Source organism: Orycteropus afer, unplaced genomic scaffold (assembly GCF_000298275.1).
Source record: "Orycteropus afer afer isolate SDZICR_OR568_19922 unplaced genomic scaffold, OryAfe1.0 scaffold00183, whole genome shotgun sequence".
Taxonomy (NCBI): Eukaryota; Metazoa; Chordata; class Mammalia; order Tubulidentata; family Orycteropodidae; genus Orycteropus; species Orycteropus afer.
In genome coordinates, this window is record NW_006921770.1 from 1,429,084 (window position 1) to 1,454,678 (window position 25,595).

Here is a 25,595-nt window from a genome sequence, read left to right on the forward strand (position 1 = left end):
CCAATCCAATAAATGTAACTCCAGTGGAGAAGTGATAGAAGCAGACCCTGAAGGCAGGTAAGAGCACTCCTGTGTGGCATGGCGCTACTGTGGTCTCAGGAAGTACAAGAGGCACCAGGAATACCAAGAACAATAAAACACAGCTCCTGCTCACAAGAGCTCACAGAAAAAGGGTCGTGGGGAGGGCGAGGATGAAACTACATGGAGTAACATTAATGCAAACACATGTGTACCTTACAGTGGTACCACAGAGAATGGTGCTTCTCCATTACCAGTCTGTGAAGGACGGTAGTCAAGTAAGGCTTCTTAGAACAGAGATGTTTGAAGGATCAGTAGAAGTTTGCCAGAATATCCAGTAGGTATAAATTAATGAACCAAGTGAAAAAAGAGACTTGAAACAGCATGGTGCATTTTGGAAATTGTAAGTTCTTTGAGATTCACGTGGTTGCTATTTGCCTATTGAGCTGTGTGGTTCTTCCACTAATTCAGGACTCCTGAGGGCAGCAGCTAGTTCTTCATTATATTCACAGGTCCATGGTTGGCACATATCAAGTACTCAGAGAGGGTTTGTGATCAGACTTACTGGTCTGAAAGGGACTAGAGGAGCCCTTGAGATTATTGCCCTTAGACAACCTTCTAACTTGAAACTGAAGACACTTCAGAGGCCACCATCCAGCCAAGTAATAGATAGGTTTATAAAACAAACATTACACCCATGAAGAATGTGCTCCTTAGAACAATCAACACTATGAGACCAAAAAACATTTGCTGAAAACCAAAGACGAAAAACCAAAGGAATGGTCAGGGAAACCAGAGGGATGGAAATGGGGAAACCAGGGAGGAAACGGAGAGAGTGCTGACACATTGTGGGTATTGTAAATAATGTTTTCGTAATAATTTGAATATGAACACTGATTGGGAAACTAATTTGCTATATAAATTTTCACCTAAAGCACAACAAAATGTTTTTTAAAAGAGAGAAAACTTAATGTTTGCTAAATGAGTGGAATGTAGGCTAGCATGAGGCAAGAGGCAAGAGAAAAATTCAGGCTAAGCACCTTCCTGTCCCAGGCACCTGACAGGGCACAGGGGAGACCTGACATGGTTGGGCCCCAGAGACATAGTTGCTGGTAAGCTAGTTCAGCCATCCAAGGGTCATTGGTTGGACGAATGTTCATTTTGAAGATAAAACTTACCTGAGTTCTTGATGGAGCAAACTGTTCCAAGGCTGAAAGGAAAGAGGAAAATGGTCATTTTCATAAATCAACCCAAATCAGTCCTCTGCTCTTTGGTTAGAGATCATTAGAGACGAGGCCAAAAAATGAAGGGGACGAGACCTCAGCACAGATTGAAGGCAGACACTGACAGCAGAAAGTTCTATGAACTCTTGCCAGTGGAGCTGAAGGTCAACAAGAAGAGAAAACAAGCCTTTCTGAAGGGCCAGTGTGGGTCAGAGGAAGTATATGATTTGACTTAGAAAAATACAATGCTATCTGTGTGCCTTTCCATGAACACATTTATGGAATAAGTGAGTAAAATAACTGGTGGTATTTGGACAATGTTTCCACAGGCAAAATTGGTGCCTAAGGCATTTGACTGTTAACCAGAAGCCTGGCGGTTCAAACCCACCAGCCACTTCTCAGAAGGAAGATTGGGCAATCTACTTCCATAATGATACTGCCTCAGAAACCCAAGGAGGGGTCGCTTTTAGTCAGATCCAACTCGACGGCAGTGTTGTTGTTTTTATTTTTTTGGTAAGTGTGCAACACAAATGCTGAGAATTATCGCTTACTTGCTTATCACGTACCCTTTGATCAAGTATCAGCTCTCACGTGATCTAGATTTGGCTCTATTATAAATTATGACCCAATGACCATATTATATCCCCTCATTTATCCAGTAATCATGCTTGAGGCCATTGACTGTTTGGAATCCAGCCAAGGATCCTGGGGAAAACAAAAAGTACCAAAGCATTTAAAATGCCTTTAACTCACACACTCCCCTTTGAGGGAAGCCCTGAAAGTCTTTATTTAGGGCCTATTCATTTTTATTTTACATATAAATCTAGCCAATTAGAAGGCAGCACTGGTAGAAAAGTCAGTCAGATGAAGCTTGTTTTATATCTCTGCTGTTTTAGTTACAGGTTATTAACTTCTTTGAGTCTCAGTGTTCTCATCTGTAAGATAGGAGTGGTGATACCAGCTCATACAGTAATTGTGAGGACTGAGTAGCTGCCATGTTGAGTGCTCTTTGGCACACAGGACTTGGTACAGATTTGGCCGCATGAAAGACTCACTGCTAGACACAAGGGTATCAATAACAGCAAAACTTGATCGTCGTCAGAGAGGAGATAGGAGACAATTACAGAAAACAGAGATAGGAACTGAGGTGGTTTGGTGTAAAGGCAACTAACTCATGAATGGTCCAACAGCATCCTGTAAGAAAAGCATGAACTATGCCCCTCTCAGGATGTATATTCAAGAGTACACCAACCTATCAAGAAAAGATGAAGTCAGATTCTACTCACCATACCTAAAAATGCTAAGATGGACATAACACATGCCTGAGGCTTAAAAGGTTTAAAACTTAATAATATTTTCATGTTTCTTATTTGAATGGGGTAAAATCCAGTCATTTGGAGAGTTCACTCACTCAAAACAGTTTAATATTTGCTAATGTTGTGAGGTAAGTGAAGTATTTTAATAGAGTGTTTCTACTCTGATACGTTGACGGCACAACTTTGCTCACTGAAAGTGAGGATGACTTGAAGCACTTACTGATGAAGATTGAAGACTACAGTCTGCAGTATGGATTACACCTCAATACGAAGGAAACAAAAATCCTCACAACTGGACTAATAAAGAGCATCATGATAAATGGAGAAAAGATTGATGTCGTCAAAGACTTTATATTACTTAGTTCTACGACCAACACCAATGGGAGCAGCAGCCAAGATATCAGATGATGTACAGCACTGGGCAAATCTGCTGCAAAAGACCTCTTTCAAGAGCTGAAGAGCTAAGATATCTCCTTGAAGACTAAGGTGTGCCTGACACAAGCCTTGGTATTTTCAATTGCCTCATATGCATGTGAGAGCTGGACAGTGAAAAAGGAAGACCAAAGAAGAGTCGATGTTTTTGAGCTGTGGTGTTGAGAAAGAATGCAAAGTACCATGGACTGTTAAAAGAACTAACAAATCTGTCCTGAAATGGTCCTTGGAAACTAGAATGGCCAGACTTCATCTCATCTAGTTTGGTCATGTTGTAAGAAGGGACCATTCTTGGTAAAGTGGAGGATCAATGAAAAAGGGGAAGGCCCTTAACGAGGTGGATTGACACAGTGGCTGCAAAAATGGGCTTGGGTATAGCGAAGATCGCGGAGCTGGCACAGGGCCTGGCAGTGTTTCATTCTGCTGTGCATATAATTGCTATGAGTCAGAGATGACTCAACTGCACCTAACAGCAACAACAACTCTTATTAGTAGAAATAAAGTGTCTAGTTATAAAGTGTATCCACAAATGAATAATATTTAAAAGTAACCATAACAAAACCAAAGCAGAGAGATAAAGGAATTAGACTAAATATAACCAGTGAAAAAGAAGTAGAACCTGAGCACTTGAGCTGACCTAGTTGAAAAACATTAGGTAGGTGCCTAGCAGGTGCCAGGTGCTGTCCTAGGTGCTTACGTAGTCTGTCTGACTTCATTCTCTCAGCAATTCAGTGAAATAAGTATTGGACTCCATATGTATTGAGCAACTAGTACTTCCAACACAGTAACCAGAAACATATGGTTCCTGCCCTCATGGAGAATCCTCCACATTATAGAGGATAATGGAGCTGAGGCTCCATTATCTCCATTACCACCAGTTGCCATTGAGTTGATTCTGACTCATGGTGACTCAATGTGTGTCAGGGTAGAACTGTGCTCCATCAGGTTTTCAAAGGCTAACTTTTTGGAAATAGATTTCCAGGCCTTTCTTCTGAAGCACCTCTGGGTGGACTCAAACTTCCAACCTTTCTGTCAGCAGCAGAGTGTTTCAACCATCTATGACTCAGGGACTTGAAACTGAGGCGTAGAGAGGGAAAATGCTCTGTTCCAGGTACTTCCTACTGAATTGTCTGCATTTACATTATTTTCATTCTCACCATAACCCCAGATGTGGGTACATAAATTACCCCCACTATACAGATGTAGAAATGGAAGTTCAAGATCACACAGCCAAGAAGTGGAAAAGCTGGGATTCAGGCCCTTCATCAAGTTGTTACATTCCCTCCAAGGTAGCACCTAGCACAGTGCCCAGCAGGGAGTAGAAGCCCACAAATATACATCTAAGGGTCTGATCATTTTCTTGAAAGCACAAGATATACAAATTCAGTGCCCAAGAACTATTCTCCTAGAAAAAGACAGGTATTAAAGGTGAGTGGGTACTGGCTGCTGTAGATAAGGGGCTGGGTATAGACTAGGACCTCCCATCTCATTTCACATCTTCTGCCTCTGACATTGCAGGGCTCAGCTTTCAGAATCTTAGCATCTTGAGTCTGGAAAAGCTTTACAAATAGAAAACCAAAAACAAAGAAGAGCTTCCCTCCCTCCTGAAAGAAACTAGAATTAAATCTGTACACCTGTTTTACTTTACGTAGTTATAAAGTTGTTAAGGAAAAAGGAAACCATACCTTTTGGAGTTCTTCAATTTTGATTTCATAAAGTGCTAAAATAAATATGAAAACAAAATTATTCCAAGGCAGTTAACGCACCTATTTCTTATACTACCCAGGATTAAAGCAATTACGAAAGACTGCAGGATTCCATTTATGAGCCGTCAGAGTATTGATCTGTATGAGGCTTTATCTCAGTGGTTTGGGAAATTCTGGGTCACTGATCATGGTGTTGATTTCTCTCGGGATTTACAGGATGGAATTTACAGTCGATGAAAACATATGCAAAATGTTCAGTTTCCTGCTTTGGTAAATAAGTCAGTCCTGCTCCATGCTTAAGAGAAAAGCACTGAAATGCAGCAGCAGCAGTCAGAAGGCAAACTGGAAAGGAAAGGGACGAGTAGGCAGGCAAACAAAAGCCTAATTCCCACTTCAACAAATTGAATTCTGTATCATGCTAAAAGTGGTCTTGCTCCACCAGAATTCTGTTTTCTTAAAAAGAGCAGAACATCAACTAAGGTTTAAATGTCTTTTGATTTTTCAAATGGTTCTGTGGATTTCTTTCATGATATGGTACTAAGCTTAATTATGAACAACCATGAGCAGTGGCAAAATTTGAGACTCCACTGAAGTTCTGCCATTTCTTACCTCTGGGCTTTCAGAAAAATTACTTCATTTCTTTGAGCCTCAGTTTGCTCATCTATGATACGGAGCCCACTGGTCCCTGCCTTAAAGAGTTAAAAGAGAGAATGTGGTATCTACTAGGCATCAGAGCTGCTTAGTGAGCATAGCCCTGGACATTGTATAGAAGGTGATGCAATTTTTTAAGATAAAATTATTTTATTTTTCTTTGTTTAAAAGTTATCTATAAAAGTATCCCCACACACACACACATACACACAGCTAATGGATATGCCTGTGGAGTCAGTGGGACTCCTCCCTCTTGCTGCTAGAGTCTTGAAACTTTAGTTTAGAAAACTGACCAAACAACATATTGCATTTATAAGCCTTTATTATTCTAAACATATAATATTATTATAAAATAAATAAGTAGGTTTTCTTTAGGGACTGTTAGCAAGTAAATGTTGACACATGGAGCTAAATTTCTGCCTTGAAAATTAATAATGTGCATTTGGGTACTTGCTCACATTTTATCAAAACATTTTCTTTCACAATTACATGCTTGAAAAATTTGGTTTAGCTATTAATACGTTTAAAAACTGTTTGTGATGTAGTATCTTCCATATCCATCTGAAGTATGGATTTGTTTTCCAGTTTTAAAAATGGTAATTGCCTCCTCAATTCAATTTTACCGTTCTCCTCCTCCCTCAATTCATTTTACCATTCTGTGTTTTTGTAAAGAACTAACAAGTCATATTCTCTTGTTCTAACTACCTGGGAAATGGGTGATGTTATTATTCTGTCTTAGACATGAGGAAGTCAAGGCTTAAGGAGTCCTTACCTGCCAAGACTAGTAAACAAAGATCATAAATCCTCAGCTAATAACGTATTTATAATTTAACAAAGTGGAGGTTCTCCAGTGGTAGGCTTTGCCATCAAAACTTGATCTCAAGATAGGAATATAAAGTACACAGGCAGAGTGACTGCAAGCCAGGGGATCAGGAAGGGGCTGATAATTGGAACAGAAGGGCATGGCTGATACCATCCCAGCCTTCTGCTCACTTTCTACTCAGAGGTATATAATTCTCCACTGAATAGTTTTATCTCAGCTAGGACTAAGAGGACAATATCAGTAAATGGCCTTTAGCAACCTCTCTGTTGTTGTTGTTGTTACGTGCCTTCGAGTCGGCCCCGACTCATAGCGAGTCCCCTCCTTGGGTTTCCCAGGCAGTATCACTACGGAAGTAGGATTCCCTATCTTCCTTCCGAGGAGTGGCTGGTGGGTTTGAACCGCCAGCCATCTGGTTAGCAGGCAAGTGACTTAGCCACTATGCTACCAGAGCTCCCTAGCAACCTCTCTAGCTGGTAGATAATAGCAGGCCCTTAACTCTTTCTCGATGAACCAACTCACCTCTTGGAGCCTCTGTACGCCCATCTGTTATACCAGGAGGCGAAATGACTACTACTAGTTATAAAGAGAGCTCTGGTGGTGTAGTACCTAAGGCATTTGACTGCTAACTAGAAGCCTGGTGGTTCAAATTCACAAGCCACTCCTCGGAAGGAAGACTGGGCAATCTACTTCCATAGAGATACTGCCTGGGAAACCCAAGGAGGGGTCGCTATGAGTCAGAATTGACTCAACAGCAATGAGTTTGGTTTGAGTATTATAAAAACAATAATACACCTACTCCTCACTTACCAATTTTCCCATTATTTGATACTTCTCATTTACAATAATAGTAAAACAAAACCAAACAAAAAAACTATTTTGTGCATTAACAAAATTATGTCTGGCAGTAACGTTTTGGCAGTAATGCCAAGGTGTGAGGCCAGAGTAATGCTGGCTGTGATGGTTAAGGTTATGTGTCAGCTTGACTGGCCCATGATTCTCAGTGGTTTGACAGTTATGCAATGATGTAATTTGGCAGTTATGTAATGATGAAGTCATTCTCCATTTTGTGAGCTGATGTGGTCATCCTCCATTTTTACATAATATCAGTTTTTGCATAATGACCTGGTTTTTGGAACCCAACCATGCCGATAAGTGAGAAGCAGGCATAATAAAAATTATCTTTTTTTTCCTTCTTCTTCTTTTCTTTTGTACTTAGCAATAACAGATGCTATGCTAAGTACTTAAGTGCATTATTTTATTTGCTTCCCATAATGATCACTAGTAATATTCCAATTTTACTGCTGAGGAAACAGACATCCACAGAAATGAAATAACTTACCCAAGGTCACTTAGCTGGGAAATGGTCTTTAAATTTTCTCTCAGCCACAGAGTCATTCACTTACAAGAAGCACCATATTTTTTTGTTTTTTATCTATATGCATTTTGTTTCCTTTTTTTGTCTTATTTCTGTGGTTCAAATTTCCAGTACTATGTTGAATAAGAGTGGTGAGTTGGGATATCCTTGCCTTGACCCTGAGGGGGGAAGCACTCCCTTTTAATTTCACTACTATGTATTACATTAGCTGTAGTTTTCTGTAAATGCTCTTTAGCAATTTGAGGAAGTTCCCTCGACTCCTTTTCTTCTAGCAGGTTTTATCACGTATCTGTGCTGAAGTTTGTCAAATGCTTTTTCTAAATAGATTGATGTGATCATGTGATTTTTCCTCTTTAGCCTGTCAGTAAGGTGGATTTCATTGATTGATTTGTGAGTACTGAACCAGCTTTGCATGCCTGAAATAAATTGCACTTGGTCATAGTGTAAAATCCCTTCTCTCTTGTGGAATTTTATTTGCTAAATTTTTGTTAAGAATTTTTATGTTTATGAGGGAAATTGATCTACAGTTTACTTTCTTTTTTTTTTTGTACTATCTTTGTGTGGTTTGTTATCAAGGTAATACTAACTTCATTAAATTAATTTAGAATTTTTCACTTTTCTTCCATTTTTGTTAATTCATCTTCAAATATTTTGTAGAATTTCTCCAATGAAACCATTTGGACCTGGAAATTCATTTTTTGGGAGTTTTAAAATTAGGGATTCAATTTCCTTAATACTTACAGTGCTGTTCAAATGATCTATTTTGGGTGAGTTGTAATAGTTTTTGCTTTTTGAAGAAATGTTCCATTTTTATTGAAGTTGTCAGATTTATGTGTGTACAGTTGTTCATAGTATTCCTTTCCTATTCTTTTGATGTCTGCAGGGTCCGAGTGAAACCCTTGTTTCGTTCTTGATACTGGTATTGTGTTTTCTTTTTGCTCAGACTTGCTAGAGGTTTGTCAGTTTTATTGAATTTTTTCAAAGAACCAATTTTTTGCTTTATTGATTTTTGTTACTGTTTTTATTTTCAATTTCATTTATTTCTGTCCTTATCTTTATTATTTCTTGGTGGCACAGTGGTTAAAGTGCTCAGCTCCTAACAGAAATGTCAGTGGTTTGAACTCACCTGCCGTTTTGTGAGAGAAAGTTGAGGCAGCCTGATTCTGTGAAGATTTATAGCTTTGGAAACCCTATGGGGCAGTTCTACTCTGTCCTATAGGATTTATATGAGGTGGAATCAACTGGATGGCAGGCAGGTTGGTTTTTTTTTTAATACTTGCTTTGAGTTTACTTTGCTCTTATTTTTCTATGTTCTTGGAGTAGGATCTTAGATTATTGATTTGAGACTTTTCCTCTTTTCTAATGTAAGTATTTAGGATAAATTTCCCTTTTAATCCTATTTAATCCGTGTCCAAAAAAATTTGACTTCATTTTTTATTCAGTTCAATTTTTTTTCCTTTCTTTAAACCTCCTCTTTGACCCACCAATTATTTGAAAGTATTTTATTTCATTTCTAAGGGATTTTCCTGTTATCCATATCTCGTTTGATTCCATTGTGGTCAGAACATATTCTAATAACTTCAGTGCTTTTAAATTTTCTGAGGTTTATTTTATAGCCCAGCATATGGTCTATCATAGTATATGCTCTATGGGCATTTGACAAGAATGTGTAGTCTGCTCTTGTTGTGTGGAGTGTGGAGTGTTCTATAACTATGGTTTACATTGTGTTGTTGAGTTCTTCTATCTTGGATGATTTTGTCACATTGTTCTATCAAGTGTGGAGAGAAGGATGCTGAAGTCTAGTCTCATAGGCAATAATTATCTGTTTGTATATTTCTCATTTCAGTTTTGGCTTCACATATTTTGCAGCTCTGCTGTTCAGTGCATATACATTTAGGATTGTTGTCTACTTGGTGGGTTACCCCTTTTATCATTACGTCATGGTTCTCTACGTCTCTGGTAATTTTCTTTGCTCTGGAGCCTACTCTGTCTGATATTAATATAGCCACACTTGCTTTCTTTTGATTAATGTCCCATGATATATCATTTTCCATCCTTTTACTTTCAATCTACTTACACTGTAATGCATTCTATAATACTTAAAGAGAGTATCTTGTAGACAGCATATATTTTTTTAATGTTTTTATATATAATAATGATTTTTAAGGTACTATGCCAATCTTTGCCTTTTAATTTTAATTTAGATAATTTACATTTAATGTAATTACTGGTGTGTTATTGGGGAGCGCAGGTGGTGTAGTACCTAAGGCATTTGACTGCTAACCAGAAGGCTGGCAGTTCAAATCCACCAGCCACTCCTTGGAAGGAAGATTGGGCAATCTACTTCCATAGTGATACTGCCTTGGAAGTCCAAGGAGGAGTTGCTATGAGTAGGATCTAACTCAATGGCAGTGAGTGTGTGTGTGTATGTGATGTGTTATTGATATATTAGGGCTTAAGTTTGCCCTTTATATTTTGTTTTCTGTTTTTTTTAATTCCTTTGTTTTATATTTCCTATCTTCCTGTGTGTTTTTGAATACTTTTTAGAATTTGTTTTGATTTATCTATAGTATTTTTAATAGCGTCTCCTTGTATAGCTTTGTGTGGTTGTTCAAGATAATCCATTGTATATGCATAATTTATCACAGTCTATATTGGTGTGGACATTTTATTTACTCAAGTGAAGTGTAGATACCTTATCTGCCTTTATATCCCTTTACTCTTCCTCCTTATAATATAACTGTCTTAAATATTTCCTTTTCATATGTTTAAAACTATATCAGACAGAGTTATACATTTTTGCTTCTGCCATCAAATGTAATTTAGAAAACCCAAGAGAAGTAAAATGTATTACATTCACCGATGTTTTTATTCTTTCAATTGTTCTTTCTTCCATTTTGATGGTCCAAAGTTATTTCTTTATGTCATTTCTTTTCTGTATAGAAAAATTCCTTTAGCCATCTTCTTAGGCTAGGACTGCTAAAATTAATTTTCTTAATTTCAGTTTTCTTTCTTCTGAGAATGTCATTATTTCCTCATTTTTACTTGAAGAATGTTTTAGTAATAGGATTCTGGGTTGACATTTATTTATTTATATATTTTTTAGCACTTACAAGAGTGTCACTTACTTTAGCCTCCATGATTTCCGATGAGAAATTCATAATTATTTGAACTGTTGCACCCCTAAAGATAAGGTGTTCTCTCTCACTGCTTTCAAGATATTTTTCTCTGTCTTTATTTATTTATTTATTTTTGGAGTTTGATTATATGTCATGATAAAGATTACTTTACGTTTATCCTATTCGGAGTTTGCTTGGCTTCTTGACTCTAGTTTTTGTCTTTTGCCAAATTTGGGAAATTTTTAGTCATTATTTCTTCAAGTACTTTTTCAATCTAACCTGCTTTCTTCTTTCCTGTCAGGACATTGTGACCCAAATGTTAGATCATCTGTCATAGTTCTATGGGCCCTGACATATTGATCTTTTTTTTTTTTTTTTTCAGTCTATTTTTTCTCTGTTGGTGCCTATTGTTTTTTTTTTTTTTTTTCATTCAAGTTGAGATTTTTCTGATGTCTGATTTGATGAGTGATTTTAAATGGAAATCTGGGACTTTTGGGTGTTATGATACCTTAGATATTATTTAATCCTACTATTTTAGCTGACTTTTTCTGACACCACACAAAAAGGCAAGGGAGAACACCATCTTTCTGCACAAGTAGGTCTAAGCTTTGTCAGAAATATCAGAGGCAGAAAGACTTAGCTCTGAACCAGTGGTCAGACACATTAAATAAATCCTCTGCTCTTTTTAAGATCAAATACAGGCGCCTAATTCTCATGGTCTGTTATCTCTCTCTCCACACACTAAGTAACCAAGGAACTTCAAGAGAGACAGTATAAGAAAGGTGATGAAGTTTCTCTAGGAGGAGAAGGGAGTAAAATGAATCACCATATCCTGATTTTCCCTTCCATGTATCTACCAAAGGTAAAACATCTCAGTAGATTGTTGAGAGAGAGAGAGAAAAGAAGAGGTTGAAAGAAGGCTGCAACAGGAATCATGAGATAGCATTGATGCCCAAGTATATTTATTTATTTAAGAGATCAGACAGAGAGAGAGAGAGAGAGAAAGAAAAAGAGAGGGAGAGAGGAACAAAGGAAGAGAGAGAGAGGTAGTAAAGCAGTGTGGCTATGCATTTTAAAACTTAGTTAAAGGGGGAAAAACATTTTTGACACATTTTCTTTCCACATAGGGTTATAATATTAATTGGCTTAGCAGACTTACAATCAGCAATTTCTTTTGTGGTGCACAGGTTAATGGAGTTGCCAGAGTGTCTCAGATACGAAATTGTTGCCTCATAATTATGTGATTCTTCAAATTCAGCACTGAGAAGTATGGAGAAAAAAAGTTACTTCTTAAAAAAACATTTATTTAAACACCTTTAAAGACGTTTTGTATTTCTTCTCCATTAGGGAAGTACTATGTCTGGTCAACATGCTGAATTAAGCAGATATGGACAGTATGCCATCCCTATTTTAAACAGATAGGAATACTGGATAAAACATAACAGTTCAAAGAATTTACAAAGAATACACAGCTCACCTAGAAATAAAGTGAAATCCCCATGTTCCAGACACAGAGAAGGAACTCACAAAGTCATAGTGAGAATTGAAGCGAAGGAATTCTAAGGGAATTTGGGACCAGATAAGGAAAGGTCTTAATGACTGGGGACTAGGGAGTTAATGTCTGAGTTAGAAGCCAAGACCAAGTCTCAGGCCTTATATGAATGGGAAGCTGTAACTGAGCTATCAGCACAAAGTCCAGGGTGCCCACATGCTGCCCCAATTGTGAAACACATTCTAAAAAATATCTATCCACTCTTCCAGGACAGGAGCAGGAGAGCTAGCTATCTGACGGTGCCCACTGGAGTTAAATAATTACCTCTGAGAAATCAGAAACCCAATAGCAAAGTACAGGTGTGGGGTCTAAACTCACACTATGTGTGTATTTCAGAGACGTAAAGCCAAAACTAAGACTGGAAACCCAAACCACTTTGCAAAGGCAGATCTGAAATCACTCAATAAAGATACTTCCACAAACCCAAATTTCCAAAGAAAATCCCCACCCTAAGTAAATATATGGTCAAAAACTGCAAACCACACAATGAGATGTACTACTGTGAGAGTCAATAGACACAATTAATGGGAGAATTAATTAATTAACAGAATAATGTGGAAATGACTTAAAACAAATATGTTTTAGGTATTCAAGGAAATAAAAAGAGGAGTAAAAGCCGTTAGGCAAAAACAACATAGTGAAAAAATGAACATGTAAATTTTGGGGCAAAAGGAAAGAGTTATGGAAATAAAAATTACAGTTCTTGGAAAAAAAAATTCATGTAGAGATTGACAAGTAAACTAGACACAGTGGCAGAGAAAAATGAATTCGTTAAATCTGAAAAAATCACCCAGAATGTAACATGGAGATGTAGTTGTTAGCTGCTATCAATTCAACTCTGACTCATAGCAATCCCATGTGACAGAGTGGGATTTTCTAGGCTGGAGCTCTGATGGTGTAGTGGGTAAGACGTTTGGCTGCTAACCAGACGGTCAGTGGCTCAAGCCCACCAGCTACTCTGTGCGAGCAAGATGAGGCAATCTCCTTTTCTAAAGATTTACAGCCTGGGAAACCCAATGGGAGTCACTGTGAGCTGGAATCCCCTCTGTGGTAGTGGGTTTGGTTTTTTGGTTTTAACCTTTACAAGGAGCAGATCATCGAGTCTCCTGTTCCATGGAGCCCTTGGTGGGTCCAAACCTCTAACTTTTGGGTTAAGCTGAGTGCTTAACTATTGCACCATCAGGGCTCCTTTTTGAGCTATCAACAGATGTAAATATTGAAAGAGAATCTACAAGATACAGAGGATAGAATTGACAGGTCAAACATACATGTACTGTGAATTCTAAAAGAGAATGAGGAGAACGGGCAATATTTAGATGCTGCTAACCAAGACTTTTCTGAAACTGAAAAGGGACATCAGTCCTAATACAGCAACTTTAACAACAACAACAAAAATAAAACCAAACTCACTGCCATCGAGTAGATTCTGACTCATAGCAGCCCCTCGTTGGGTTTCTGGGGGTGTAACTGTACAGAAGTAGATTGCCCAAACTTCCTTCCTAGGAGTGGCTGGTGGTTCTGGTTAGCAGTCTAATGCCTTAGGCACTATGCCACCAGAGCTCCTAACTTTAATAATGAGAAATGAAAATAATCCATACTCATACAGTTTGTAATGAATTAGCATACATCAAAGAAAAAAAAAGGAGAATTATTTAAAAGCTGAGTGAGAGAAAAGAGAGGTTATCTACTAAGGAAAAACAATCAGACTGTCAATACACTTCTCATTAGCAACAGAATGGTAAAATCTGTAGATATCTTAAAGTGCTGAGGAAAGACCTTCAAGAGTGAGGGAGAAGCAAAGACATTTTCCTAATACAAAAACATGCATTTACTACTCACAGATCCTCACTGAAATAAGTCACTAAATGATGCACTTCAACCAAAAAAAAAAAAAAACCCAACACATTTTTTTTGAAATCCAAATGATGCAGGATATAACAAATAGTGATGAGCAAAGAAATGAACAAACCAATTGGTAAGTCTAAATAAATACTGACCGTTAAAATGACTAAGGAGCTCTGGTGGCACAGAGCAAAAGATTTTTGGCTGCTAACCTGAAGCTTAGTAGTTCAAACCCACCAGCTGCTCCATGGGAAGAAGATGAAGCAATCTACTTCTGGAAAGATATGCAGCCTTGGAAACTCAATGGGGGTCACTGTGAGTCAGAATCAACTCAGTGGCAGTGGGTGGGTTAAAATAGGTGGGTTAAAATTAATTCTGAAACAAAATCATAAGACCAGGCTTACTGGTGCGATAAAGAGTGGTAAAACCACCCAAGACTATGGCCCTGAGTCACCCTTTGGGCCTGGAACTGAACTCACTCCGTGGCTTGGCATAGTGCCTAAGGCATTTGACTGCTAACCAGAAGGCTGGCAGTTCAAACCCACCAGCCACTTCTTGGAGGAAGATTGGGTAATCTACTTTCATGGACATACTGCCTTGGAAACCCAAGGAGGGTTCACTAGAGTCTAATTGACTCTACAGCAGTGAATTTGGTTTGGTTTTGGTTCCCATGGCTTAACTCTCAGCCAAACAATAGGCAGACCTATGAGCAAAGCACCTACACCAGGGAGATGCACTCCTTAGAACAATCAACCTTAGGAGATCAGAAAGGCATCATTTGCACAGGGAGAAAGGCAGGGAGACAGGAATGCATAGGCAAGCAGGACACAGGGGAAAGGTAACCTCGGGGAGGAAGTGGGAGGAGAGCTGTTACACTTTAGGGAATGTAACAAACAGCATCACAAAACAAAATGTGTATGAACTGTTCAATGTAAAACAAATCTGCTTTGTAAAATTTCACTCCAATTGCAATAAAAATTTGAAAAACAAATCAGCCAAAAAAGAGACTAAATTGGAGAAGCTTAAAATAAGTTGCAACTGAAACAAATAACATGAAAGATATTGGAAAGGGCTATGGGAGTCAGGGCATTCTCAGGCCTTTGGATTATTTAGAAGTAGGATAGAGGTTTCTGATTAATATTGGACTTTGTTAATTGTGGATGTCAAAAATTAAAGTGTAACTACTAAAAAGAATAGTTATAGAATATTTAACTTCTAAACTAATATAAAAGGAATATTCAATGAAAAAGCTTGCAAATTAAAAAAGAAGTCAGAAAAGAAAGAAAAAGTACAAGTAAAGAAATTGCATGGTAAATACAAAATATAATGGGAAAATGTCCAAATAGATCAAAATCACAAGACAAGCACAGATTAAACTACTCTAAAAAAGTATAAAATAAAATATCTGGTTGAGTATTTTAAAAATCCTGCTACATGCTGCTAATCAGCAAAACAAAAGCTTCCAGATAAATAGATTGCAAAAGAGATGAAAGCCAAACACCAACAGAGAGCTGAGACAGGCTTCTTAATACTAGACCCTATTTAACAGGACTGACCAAGAAAATGAGGGAAGGTGTGCACGTGCAAACACACAAATTAAAGATAAGAAGCAGACTACACCAGAGAAAATTTTAGGTTTTTAAAATCTAAGACTATGTTATGATCAGCTCTCTGACAACAAACTTGAAAATTTACAAACAATGGACAATTTTACAGCCAAGTATAAAATTACTGCAGCGAATCCATAAGAAATAGAAAATAGTCTAATAATCTTTTAAGGGTTTAAATTAGTAGTATACATGCCACTGCCCCCTACTCTTGACTGCCACCATCAATCCATCTCTATTTTTGCTGTAAACCAAATAATTCTACAGGCAAGTTTTAACAAACAGTTTCAGAGAATAGAAAAAAAAAAAAAAAGGAAAATCTGCCCTGCTCATTTAGGAGGGCAGAATCATATTGATATGAAAACCACAAAGTTATCAAATGGTAAAAGAAAAATACAGCCCAAGGTCAAGGAATTCTATTTAAACTCACTAAATAAATGAATTAACTTTTAATTAAAACTAACACAAGAGCAACTGAAATTTATTCTAAGAACAACTAAAATTTATTCCAAGAATGCAAGATGATCTAGCATTTAAAAAGCTATCTTATAATTCATCAAATGAAAGAACAAAAGAGAAAAAAAATAGATAATTTAAATAGGTGAAAAGGGCATTCTACATATATAAACTTTCTTAACTAGATTAACCTACAACAAAAATACTTAATGGTGAAATATAATAAACAAAATGTTAATATCTAAACTCTATCAAGAACTCTTGCTAGTCAATAGGAAGGAAAAATAAATCCATAGAAAATTGAACAACAAGATATGATACACATCACAGAAAAGTAAATTTGAACACCTTAAAATAATAAATTCTCAATCTCATGGTAAACAGGAAAATGGAACTCAAAACAGTGCGAATCTAGTTCACTCTCATCAGGCAAGAATCCCAAAGTTTGACAATAACACCTCATATTAGCAGGACTACGGAGAAACAGGAACTTACTATACTAGTTTGAGAGCATGAATAGGCACAAACATTTCGCAGGACAGTTTTTCACCATCTACTAAAACTGAAGTTGTTTATATACTATTATTTAACAATTCTACTTCTAAGTACAAACCCTAAGAAACTTGCTTCTATCACCTGGAAACATGAGCACAGTTACTACAGTTTCATTTGAAATGTTGAAAATCTGAAACAATCTAATTATCCTTCACTAAAGGACCTCATGAACAAGTTATGATATTTCCATATGGTAAAGCACAATGCAACACTTATAATAAATAAATTAGACTTACATGCATCAACTTGGATAGAATATGGACAAAAAAAGAAACAAAACCAAACTCACTGCTGTAGAGTCGAATCGGACTCACAGCAATCCCTCCTTGTGTTTCTGAGGCGGTATTTCTACAGAAGTAGGTTGCCCAATCTTCCTTCTGAGGAGTGGCAGGTGGATTTGAACCACCAGCCTTCTGGTTAGCAGTCAAATGCCTTAGGCACTATGCCACCAGAGCTCCTAGAATATGGACACACAGTTTTGAAAAATATCAAATTGTAGAAGGATAAAGTAAGATGCTGTTTATATAATAGTTTAAAATACTGTATGTTGAATGGATATATGATCGGTAGGTTGTTAATGTATTAAAAAAAATGCACTAAATTGATACACTTCTAGATTCTTGATAGTAGTTGCTTGTAGGAGAAGGAAAGGAAATGGGATTAGGGAGTGAACAAAATGAATTTCAACTATATTCATAAGAAATGGAAAAATAACACCTAAATCACATCAAATATGGACGTTATTGTTATTTAGGTGCCGTCAAATTGGCTCCAACTCATAGAGGCCCTATGTACAACAGAACAAAACACTGCCTGGTCCTGTGTGTGCCAGCCTCACAGTCTTTGCTATACCTGAGCCATCATTGCAGCTTCTGTGTCAATCCATCTCATTGAGGGCCTTCCCCTTTTTTGTTGACCCTCCACTTTACCAAGCATGGTATCTTTCTGCAGGGAATGGTGCCTCTGACAACACGACCAAAATAGGTGAGATGAAGTCTGGTCATTCTCGCTTCCAAAGAGTATTCTAGCTGCACTTCTTCCAGGTCAGATTTGTTAGTTCTTCTGCAGTACAAGATACTTTCAGTATTATTCACCAGCACTACAATTCAAAAGCATCAACTCTTCTTCAGGCTTCCTTATTCACTGTTCAACTTTCACATGCATATGAGATGACTAAAAATTCCAAGGCTTGGGTTAGGTGCACCTTAGTCTTCAGAGAAATCTTTGCTCTTCAGCACTTTAAAGAGATCTTTTGCATCAGATTTGCCCAGTGTCATCTGATATCTTGACTGCTGCTTCCATTGGTGTTGATTGTAGTTGTTGTTGTTGTTATGTGCCATCGAGTCAAACCCGACTCAGAGCGACCCCTCCTTGGGTTTCCGAGGCAGTATCACTATGGAAGTAGGATTGCCCAACCTTCCTTCTGAGGAGTGGCTGGTGGGTTTGAACTGCCAGCCGTCTGGTTAGCAGGCAAGTGTCTTAGCCACTATGCTACCAGAGCTCCCGGTGTTGATTGTAGAACCAAGTAATATGAAATCTTTGACAACATCAATCTTTTCTCCATTTATCATGATGCTGCTAATTGGTTCAGTTGTGAAGATTTTAGTTTTCTTTATGTTAAGGTGTAATCCATACTTCATATTTAATCTTCATTAGTAAGTGCTTCAAGTCATCTTCACTTTCAGCAAACAAATTGTGTAGTCTGCATATCACAGTTGAGTCTTCCTTCAACCTTCTGCTGTGTTCTTCTTCATATAATCCAGCTTCTTGGATTATTTGCTCAGCATGCAGATTGAATAAGTATGGTGAAAATATACAACCCTGATGCACTTCCTTCCTGACTTTAAACCATTCAGTATCCCCTTATTCTGTTAAAACAACAGCTTCCTGGTTTATGTACAGGTTCCTCGTAAGCACAATTAAGTGTTCTGGAATTCTCATTTTTCTCAATGTTATCCATAATTTGTTATGATCTGCACAGTCAAATACTTTTGCATAGTCAATAAAACACCAGTAAATATCTTTCTGGTATTCTTTGCTTTCAGCCAAGATTCATCTGACATCAGCAATGATATCCTTTGTTCCATGTCCTCTTCTGAATCCAGCTTGCATTTCTTTACTTCTTCTTCTTCTTCTTTTTTAATTTTATTGTGCTTTGGGTGCAAATTTACAGAACAAAATTTGTTTTACATTCAACAGCTCCTGTACATTTGATTTCATGCCCCATTTACCATCCCTGACCATAACAAACTCTCTTCCCCTCCCATCCTTGTGACTACCCCCTCCCTGTGCCCTTCTTATCTATGCAATCCTGTCTGGCCAGCTTTCCCTCTATAGGAATGCTGCCCCTCTGGTACCCCATGGTCGATTGCTCTAAGGGGTATATTTCCTTAGAGTAGGTGAGTGCATTGCCCTTGGGTAGGTATTATGCATATAGTTCTTTCTACTGTTGAGCTGAAAGCCAATCTATGGGAGTGAATCCAGTTCCAGGCCCAAAGGGTAACCTGGGGCCATAGTCTTGGGGCATCTACCAGACTCTATCCAACCAGTAATTCTGGTCATTTCTGTGTTTTTGAATTTTGTTCCACACTTTTCCTCCCACTCTATCCAAGATCTCTAGTTTTGATCCCTTTCTGAGTGGTTGGCATTGGTAGCCGGGCACCATCCAGTTCTTCTGGTCTTGGGGCCCATCATATCCTTGGATGAATTGTTTCCAGATGCCTTTGATTTTCTTCACTCTTCTTTGCTTCAGATGAGAGGAGACCAATAGTTGCATCTTAGAGGGCCGCTCAAAAGCTTTTAGGACCCCAGTTGCTACTCATCAAAGTACGTTGTGGAACTAGATTATGTACTATGTTGTGTGAGTTGAGCTTGGTGCCAGTTTGCATTTCTGGAAGTTCCCTGTCAATATACTGCTGCAACAGTTTTTGAATTATCTTCAGCAAAATTTTACTTGCTTGTGATACTATTGTTCGATAATTTCCACGTTCTGTGGGATCACTTTTCTTTAGAATGGGCACAAATACAGATCTCTTCCAGTCAGTTGGCCAGGTAGCTGTCCTCCAAATCTCTTGGCATAGCCCAGTGAGTGCCTTCAGCACAGCATCCATTTGTTGAAACATTTCAGTGGGTATTCTGTCAATTCCTGTAGCCTTGTTTTTTGCCAATTCCTTCAGTGCAGCTTCGACTTCTTCCTTCAATACCATTGGCTCTTGATCATATGCTACCTCCTGAAATGAATGAATACAGACCGATTCTTTTTTGGTACAGTGACTATGTATTCCTTCCATGTTCTTTTGGTGTTTCCTGCATCATTCAACATATTGCCCATGGAATTTTTCAATCTTGCAACTTGAGGCTTGAATTTTTTCTTCAGTTCTTTCAGTTTGAGAAATGCTGAGTGTGTTCTTCCCTTCTAGTTTTCTAAATCCAAGTCTTTGCACATTTCATTACAATAATTGACTTTGCTTTCTTGAGCTGTTCTTTGAAGCCTTCTGTTCAGCTCTTTTATCTTGTCATTTCTTCCATTTGCTTTAGCTATTCTCCATTCAAAAGCAAGTTTCAGTGTCTTTTCTGACATCCATTTTGGTCTTTTCTTTCTTTCCTGTCTTTTTAATGACCTTTGTTTTCTTCATGGATAATGTTCTTGATGTCATCCCACAATTCATCTGGTTTTCAGTCACTAGGTTCTATGCATCAAATCTATTCTTTAGATGATCTCTAAATTCAGGTAGGATATAATCAAGGCCATATTTTTGCTGTAGTAAACTTATTTTAATTTTCTTCAGATTCCACTTGAACTTGCATAGGAGCAATTGATGGTCTGTTCCACTGTCAGCTCCTGGCCTTGTTTTGGCTGAAGATATTTAGCTTCTCCATCACCTCTTTCCACAGATGCAGTCAATCTGATTCCCATGTACTCCATCTGGTGAAGTCCACGTGTATAGCTGCCATTTATGTTGTTGAAAAGAGGTATTTGCAATGAATAAGTCGCTGGTCTTGCAAAATTCTATCACGTGATCTCCAGAATTGTTTCTATCACTGAGGCCATATTTTCCAACTACTGGTGAGTTTTCTTAGTTTCCAACTTTTGCATTCCAATCCCCAGTGATAATCAACACATCTTGATCAAATGTTTGGTCAATTTCAGACTGCAGAAGTTGGTAAAAATCCTCAAAAAAATCACATCAAATATGGATAGTAGAGAGGAAAACAAATTACTCATAATCCTACCACCTTAACACAAGTGCAGTGTTAACATTTTGTTATTCTTTCATCCTGATCCTGATTTTTTCCATTTTTATGTGGATTTACATATTTGTTATCAAAGGATGTGAAAAGGTTTGAGTTCTCTCACCATGCTCTCCATTTATTATTATGCCATAATCATGTTCTATGCAATTGTTTTCCCTCATTTGGTTGACCATTTTGGATATTTTCAAGTTTTTCTTTTTCTTTTTTTTTCACATGTTCTCTGTAATATTTTAAAAGATGTGGAAAAAGAAAATTTATGAGCACTAATGCACCAATAACTTTCTTCCGTACTATTGAGTTTTCCTCCCCCTGCATGAAGTAATGGACATTAACTTAAATTATAGACTTTGCCATGTATCTCATGCTCCAGTGGCCTAACAATTTCATTGGGTGTCTTGTAAATTAACTTTATTAATAAGAAACAATTTGTGGAAAAATTAGAAGAATATGTCTAATCAATTTCTTGGACTGCTTTTGTCAAAAATGAATAAATGTCTGACATCAGATGATCATAATGAAATAATTTGAACCAAATGTTAAAAAAAGTCATTGTTCAGATCAATTGGCTTTACAGAGAGGCAGTCACAGGATTAAAGTTAAAAGGAAAAAAAAAAATTGTAGATGGATTTAAAGGAGCTCTGAGAGCATAGTGCCTAAGGCCCTTGACTGCTAAACAGATGGCTGGTGGTTCAAACCCACCAGCTACTCCTCGGAAGGAAGGTTGGACAATCTACTTCTGCAGTGATACCACCTTGGAAACCCAAGAAGGGGTCACTATGAGTCGATGGCACACAACAACAACAACAACAACAGATGTATTTAAACCTACCTTCCTCATTAGTACCTGAACATGTCTTTTATCTTTTGCCCCAGTTCATTAAAATCAGATTTGAAATCCATCATGGTGTAATAGGAACTCTAGTAGCATAGTGCCTAAGCACCTGACTATTAACCAGAAGGCTGGTGGTTCAAACGCACCAGCCACTGCTCAGAAAGAAGACTAGGCAATCTACTTCAGTAGAGATACCACCTCGGAAACCCAAGGAGGGGTTACTATGAGTTGGAATCAACTCAACAGCAGTTCATCATCATTATGATCACACTTAATCAATATGTATAATGAACAAATAATCTGAGAAGCTGGACTATATGAAGAACATGGTATCAGGACTGAAGGAAGACTCATTAACAATTTGCTGTATGCAGACAACACAACCTTGCTTGCTGAAAACAAAGAGGACTTGAAGTACTTACTAATGAAGATCAGACTACAGCCTTCAGTATGGATTACATCTCAATATATAGAACATATATTGAGATATATATTCAATATATATATATCAAAATATTATATATATATATCCTCACACTGGATCAGTAAACAACATCATGATAAATAGAGAAAAGTTTGAACTTGTCAAAGATCTCATTTTACTTGGATTCACAATCAACCCACATAGAAGCAGCAGTGAAAAATCTAATGATGGATTTCATTGGGCAGATCTGCTGCAAAAGACCTCTTTAAAGTGTTAAAAAGCAAAGATGTCATTTTGAGGACTAAGGTGCACCTGACTCTTGCCATGGTATTTTTAATCACCTCATGCATATGGAAGCTGGACAACAGAAAAGGAAGACCAAAGAAGAATTGGTAATTTTGAATTATGGTATTGGCAAAGAATAATGAATATGCCACGGACCACCAGAAGGATGAACAAATTTGTTTTAGAAGACATACATCCAGAATGCTTCTTAGAAGTGAGGATGGTGAGATTTTATCTCATGTACTATGGACATGTTATCAGGGACCTGTCCCTGAAGAAGGACATCATGCAGGGTAAAGTAGTGGGTCACTGAAAATGATGAAGAAACTCAATGAGATGGATTGACACAGTGGCTGCAACAATGGACTCAAGTATAGTAACAATTGTGAAGATGATGCATGACTGCACAGTGTTTCATTCTGTCTACACGGGGTCAGTAGGAGTCAGAGCAGTCTTGATGGCACCTAACAATAACTATATACTTCAACTTCATTATTTCCACATTTATGAAAATATCTGCCTTTAGTCTATCACTAGGATTTTAGACATTATTGGAAGGCAGTATAGAATAATAGATGGACCTGGAGCTTGGAGTCAGACATCAGCATTTCAATTCTAGCTTTTCTACTTCTAGGTATAAAGTATTGAATAAGTAACTTAACCCTACATTTCCTACTCTTTAAATAGTGATAATAAATTCTACCTTAAAGGTATATTATGGGTATTAAATGGGATATTTGCCCCCTGTACACAGGGATGCCATAAATGTATGCTAGTAATATTATTATATTGGAGGACAGAAATTATTGCTTTTTTCAAAAATAAGTTTCAAGGTTTTTATTCTGTAAAATTCTATTTTTCTTACTGGCATACACATCGGGTTCCTATCTTTCTCACTTTCTTATAGAAAGCCTCTAGTAACTTATTACATAATAAAACATTAATGTTTCTTATGATATCTTCAATATTATCTGTGTTCAAAAGCAACTTCTCCTTCAATGCAATGTGAGTGTTAAAGATTATTTACAAAACCAGGCATTTAAAATTTTTTTTGGACTCCTGGAATCCTGTCTTCAAAATAAATTTTCAAACAATCAAGGTCTCACTGGCAGAAGCAGTGACATGACCTATTGTGTTTGTATCCACTTGCCATCAAAAACTAAAATAATAACGAAAAGTTTTTTGGCAGAGTATTGCTTGGAGCTGAAACTAGACTAATAAGAAATGGAGGAAAGAGAGGATTCCATGTGAGTCCCTATTTGCATATGCAATAGCCCTGACATCATATGCAAGGATAAAAGAAGACCTCAGATTGTCCTAATTATTTAGCTTTGTTTCACAGAAGAAGGTTTTAACACTGGATATGCAAGTCAATGCAAGATATAGCATACAGAACCATGGAACTTTTTCTTTATATAAAACTTAATGCAAGGTAATATCATTCTATCCATCTCTCCTTTTCACCATCAATCTGTGTATCTGCCACTCCCTTTGTCCATCACTTAGTTATTAAATAATGATCATTTGCAAATCCATTATATGCTAGGTCCTGGGGAAACAGATATGAAAGACAAACGATTCTTTCCCTGATGGAGTTTATAGTCTAATATATATTCCTAAAAATATTTCATGTGGCAATAAGACATGGGAAAAATTATTACTGAGACACAGACAATGTGGCTGAAAATCTTTATACCCACTCTCTACTTATTGACATAGTTAGTTTCCAAAGATCAGGTTATTATGCAAAAATAGTCATTATACAAAAATGGAAGATGTCCACATCAGATCACAAAATGGAGGATGATTGAATCATTACATAACTGCCAAATTTCATCACTGCATAACTGCCAAACTACTGAGAATCATGGCCTAGCCAAATTAACAAATAACCTTAACCATCATAGCCAGTTACTCTCACCTTGCATCTTGATATTTGTTACTGTCAGATTACAAAAATAACCAGATAGTAGATTTTTTTTTTACTATTGCTGTATATGTGAAATATTGGATAACAAGATAGTCAATAAGTGAGGAGTAGGTGTATAAACATATAGTCCCAAGCTGACATTCTGGAGGAACTCTGTATTACATTGTATTTTAGGGCAAATCATGAAAACCTCTGAGTCCTTGGTTTCTCATCTGCAAAATGGTAATATTGACATCTAACCTCCTAAAATGATCATGGGACTAATATGAGTTTAACAGATGTGTAAGTGCTGAGCAATGTCCATTATATTATCATACCCAAGTATGAATTTCCAATTACCCTTTCTGAACATAACCAATTAACCAGCTGCCATCGAGTTGATTCTAACTCATGGTTACACCACATATATCACAGTATAACTACAGTCAATGGGGTTTTCAATGGCTGATTTTTTGGAAGGAGATTGCCAGGCCTTTCTTCTGAGGCACCTCTGGGTGGAAATGAACTTCAGGTCAGTTAGCAATCAAGTATGCTAACCATCTGCATCACAAAGGGACTCTTAAAAATACCTATGTACAAAATAGAATTCAGGTCTGTGAATTTGTGATTGTCTGATTTTCTCCTAAAATATAACTTGTCCAGCATATCATCTGAATGCTACAGAAGAGAAAAGGCAAGGTTTGGCTCCAAACCCCTTCACATTGTGATTCCACTCTGGCCAGCCTCTTTCACACAGACATCTCTAAAGATGGAAAATGAAATCTAAAGCAGGCGATCATGAATGTCTGCCTGGCAAAGACCAAGGCTCAATTTCTAGAGCAGGCTATGAGTCTATTAAGCCTTGCCCTCTTTGGTAAAACTCCTGTGTGAGTTATCAGGAAGACAGTCTGGTTGTGGCCAAGAGGCTGTACTCTGGAGAAAGGCTGATCTGATCAAATCCTGGCTCTGCTGATCACCAGTTATGTGGATTACTTAACCTGAATATTTGAAGATAAATGAAAGCCCACTAGCCATGTACTTCATGGGGTGGTTGGGAATCTTAAAATGGGAAAGTAGACATAAGTATAGGGCACAAGTCTTTGTCTATAGAAAGTGCTCAAGAAATAGATGAAAGGAGGCGGGGCAAGATGGCGGACTAGGCAGAAGGATTGCACAGACCCTCTTCAACAAAGAAAAGGGAAACCAATTAACACAG

General features: G+C 37.5%; 1 protein-coding gene across 1 annotated transcript in view; it reads right to left on the reverse strand.

Annotated features, from left to right (window-relative positions):
* FYB2 (FYN binding protein 2) overlaps positions 1 to 25,595 on the reverse strand; it is a 92,773-nt gene that overhangs the window by 49,410 nt on the left and 17,768 nt on the right. Inside the window, 4 exon segments of the mRNA XM_007947414.1 lie at positions 4,430 to 4,432; positions 4,675 to 4,709; positions 11,823 to 11,923; positions 20,471 to 20,475. Coding sequence (XP_007945605.1) covers positions 4,430 to 4,432; positions 4,675 to 4,709; positions 11,823 to 11,923; positions 20,471 to 20,475 — 144 coding nt within the window.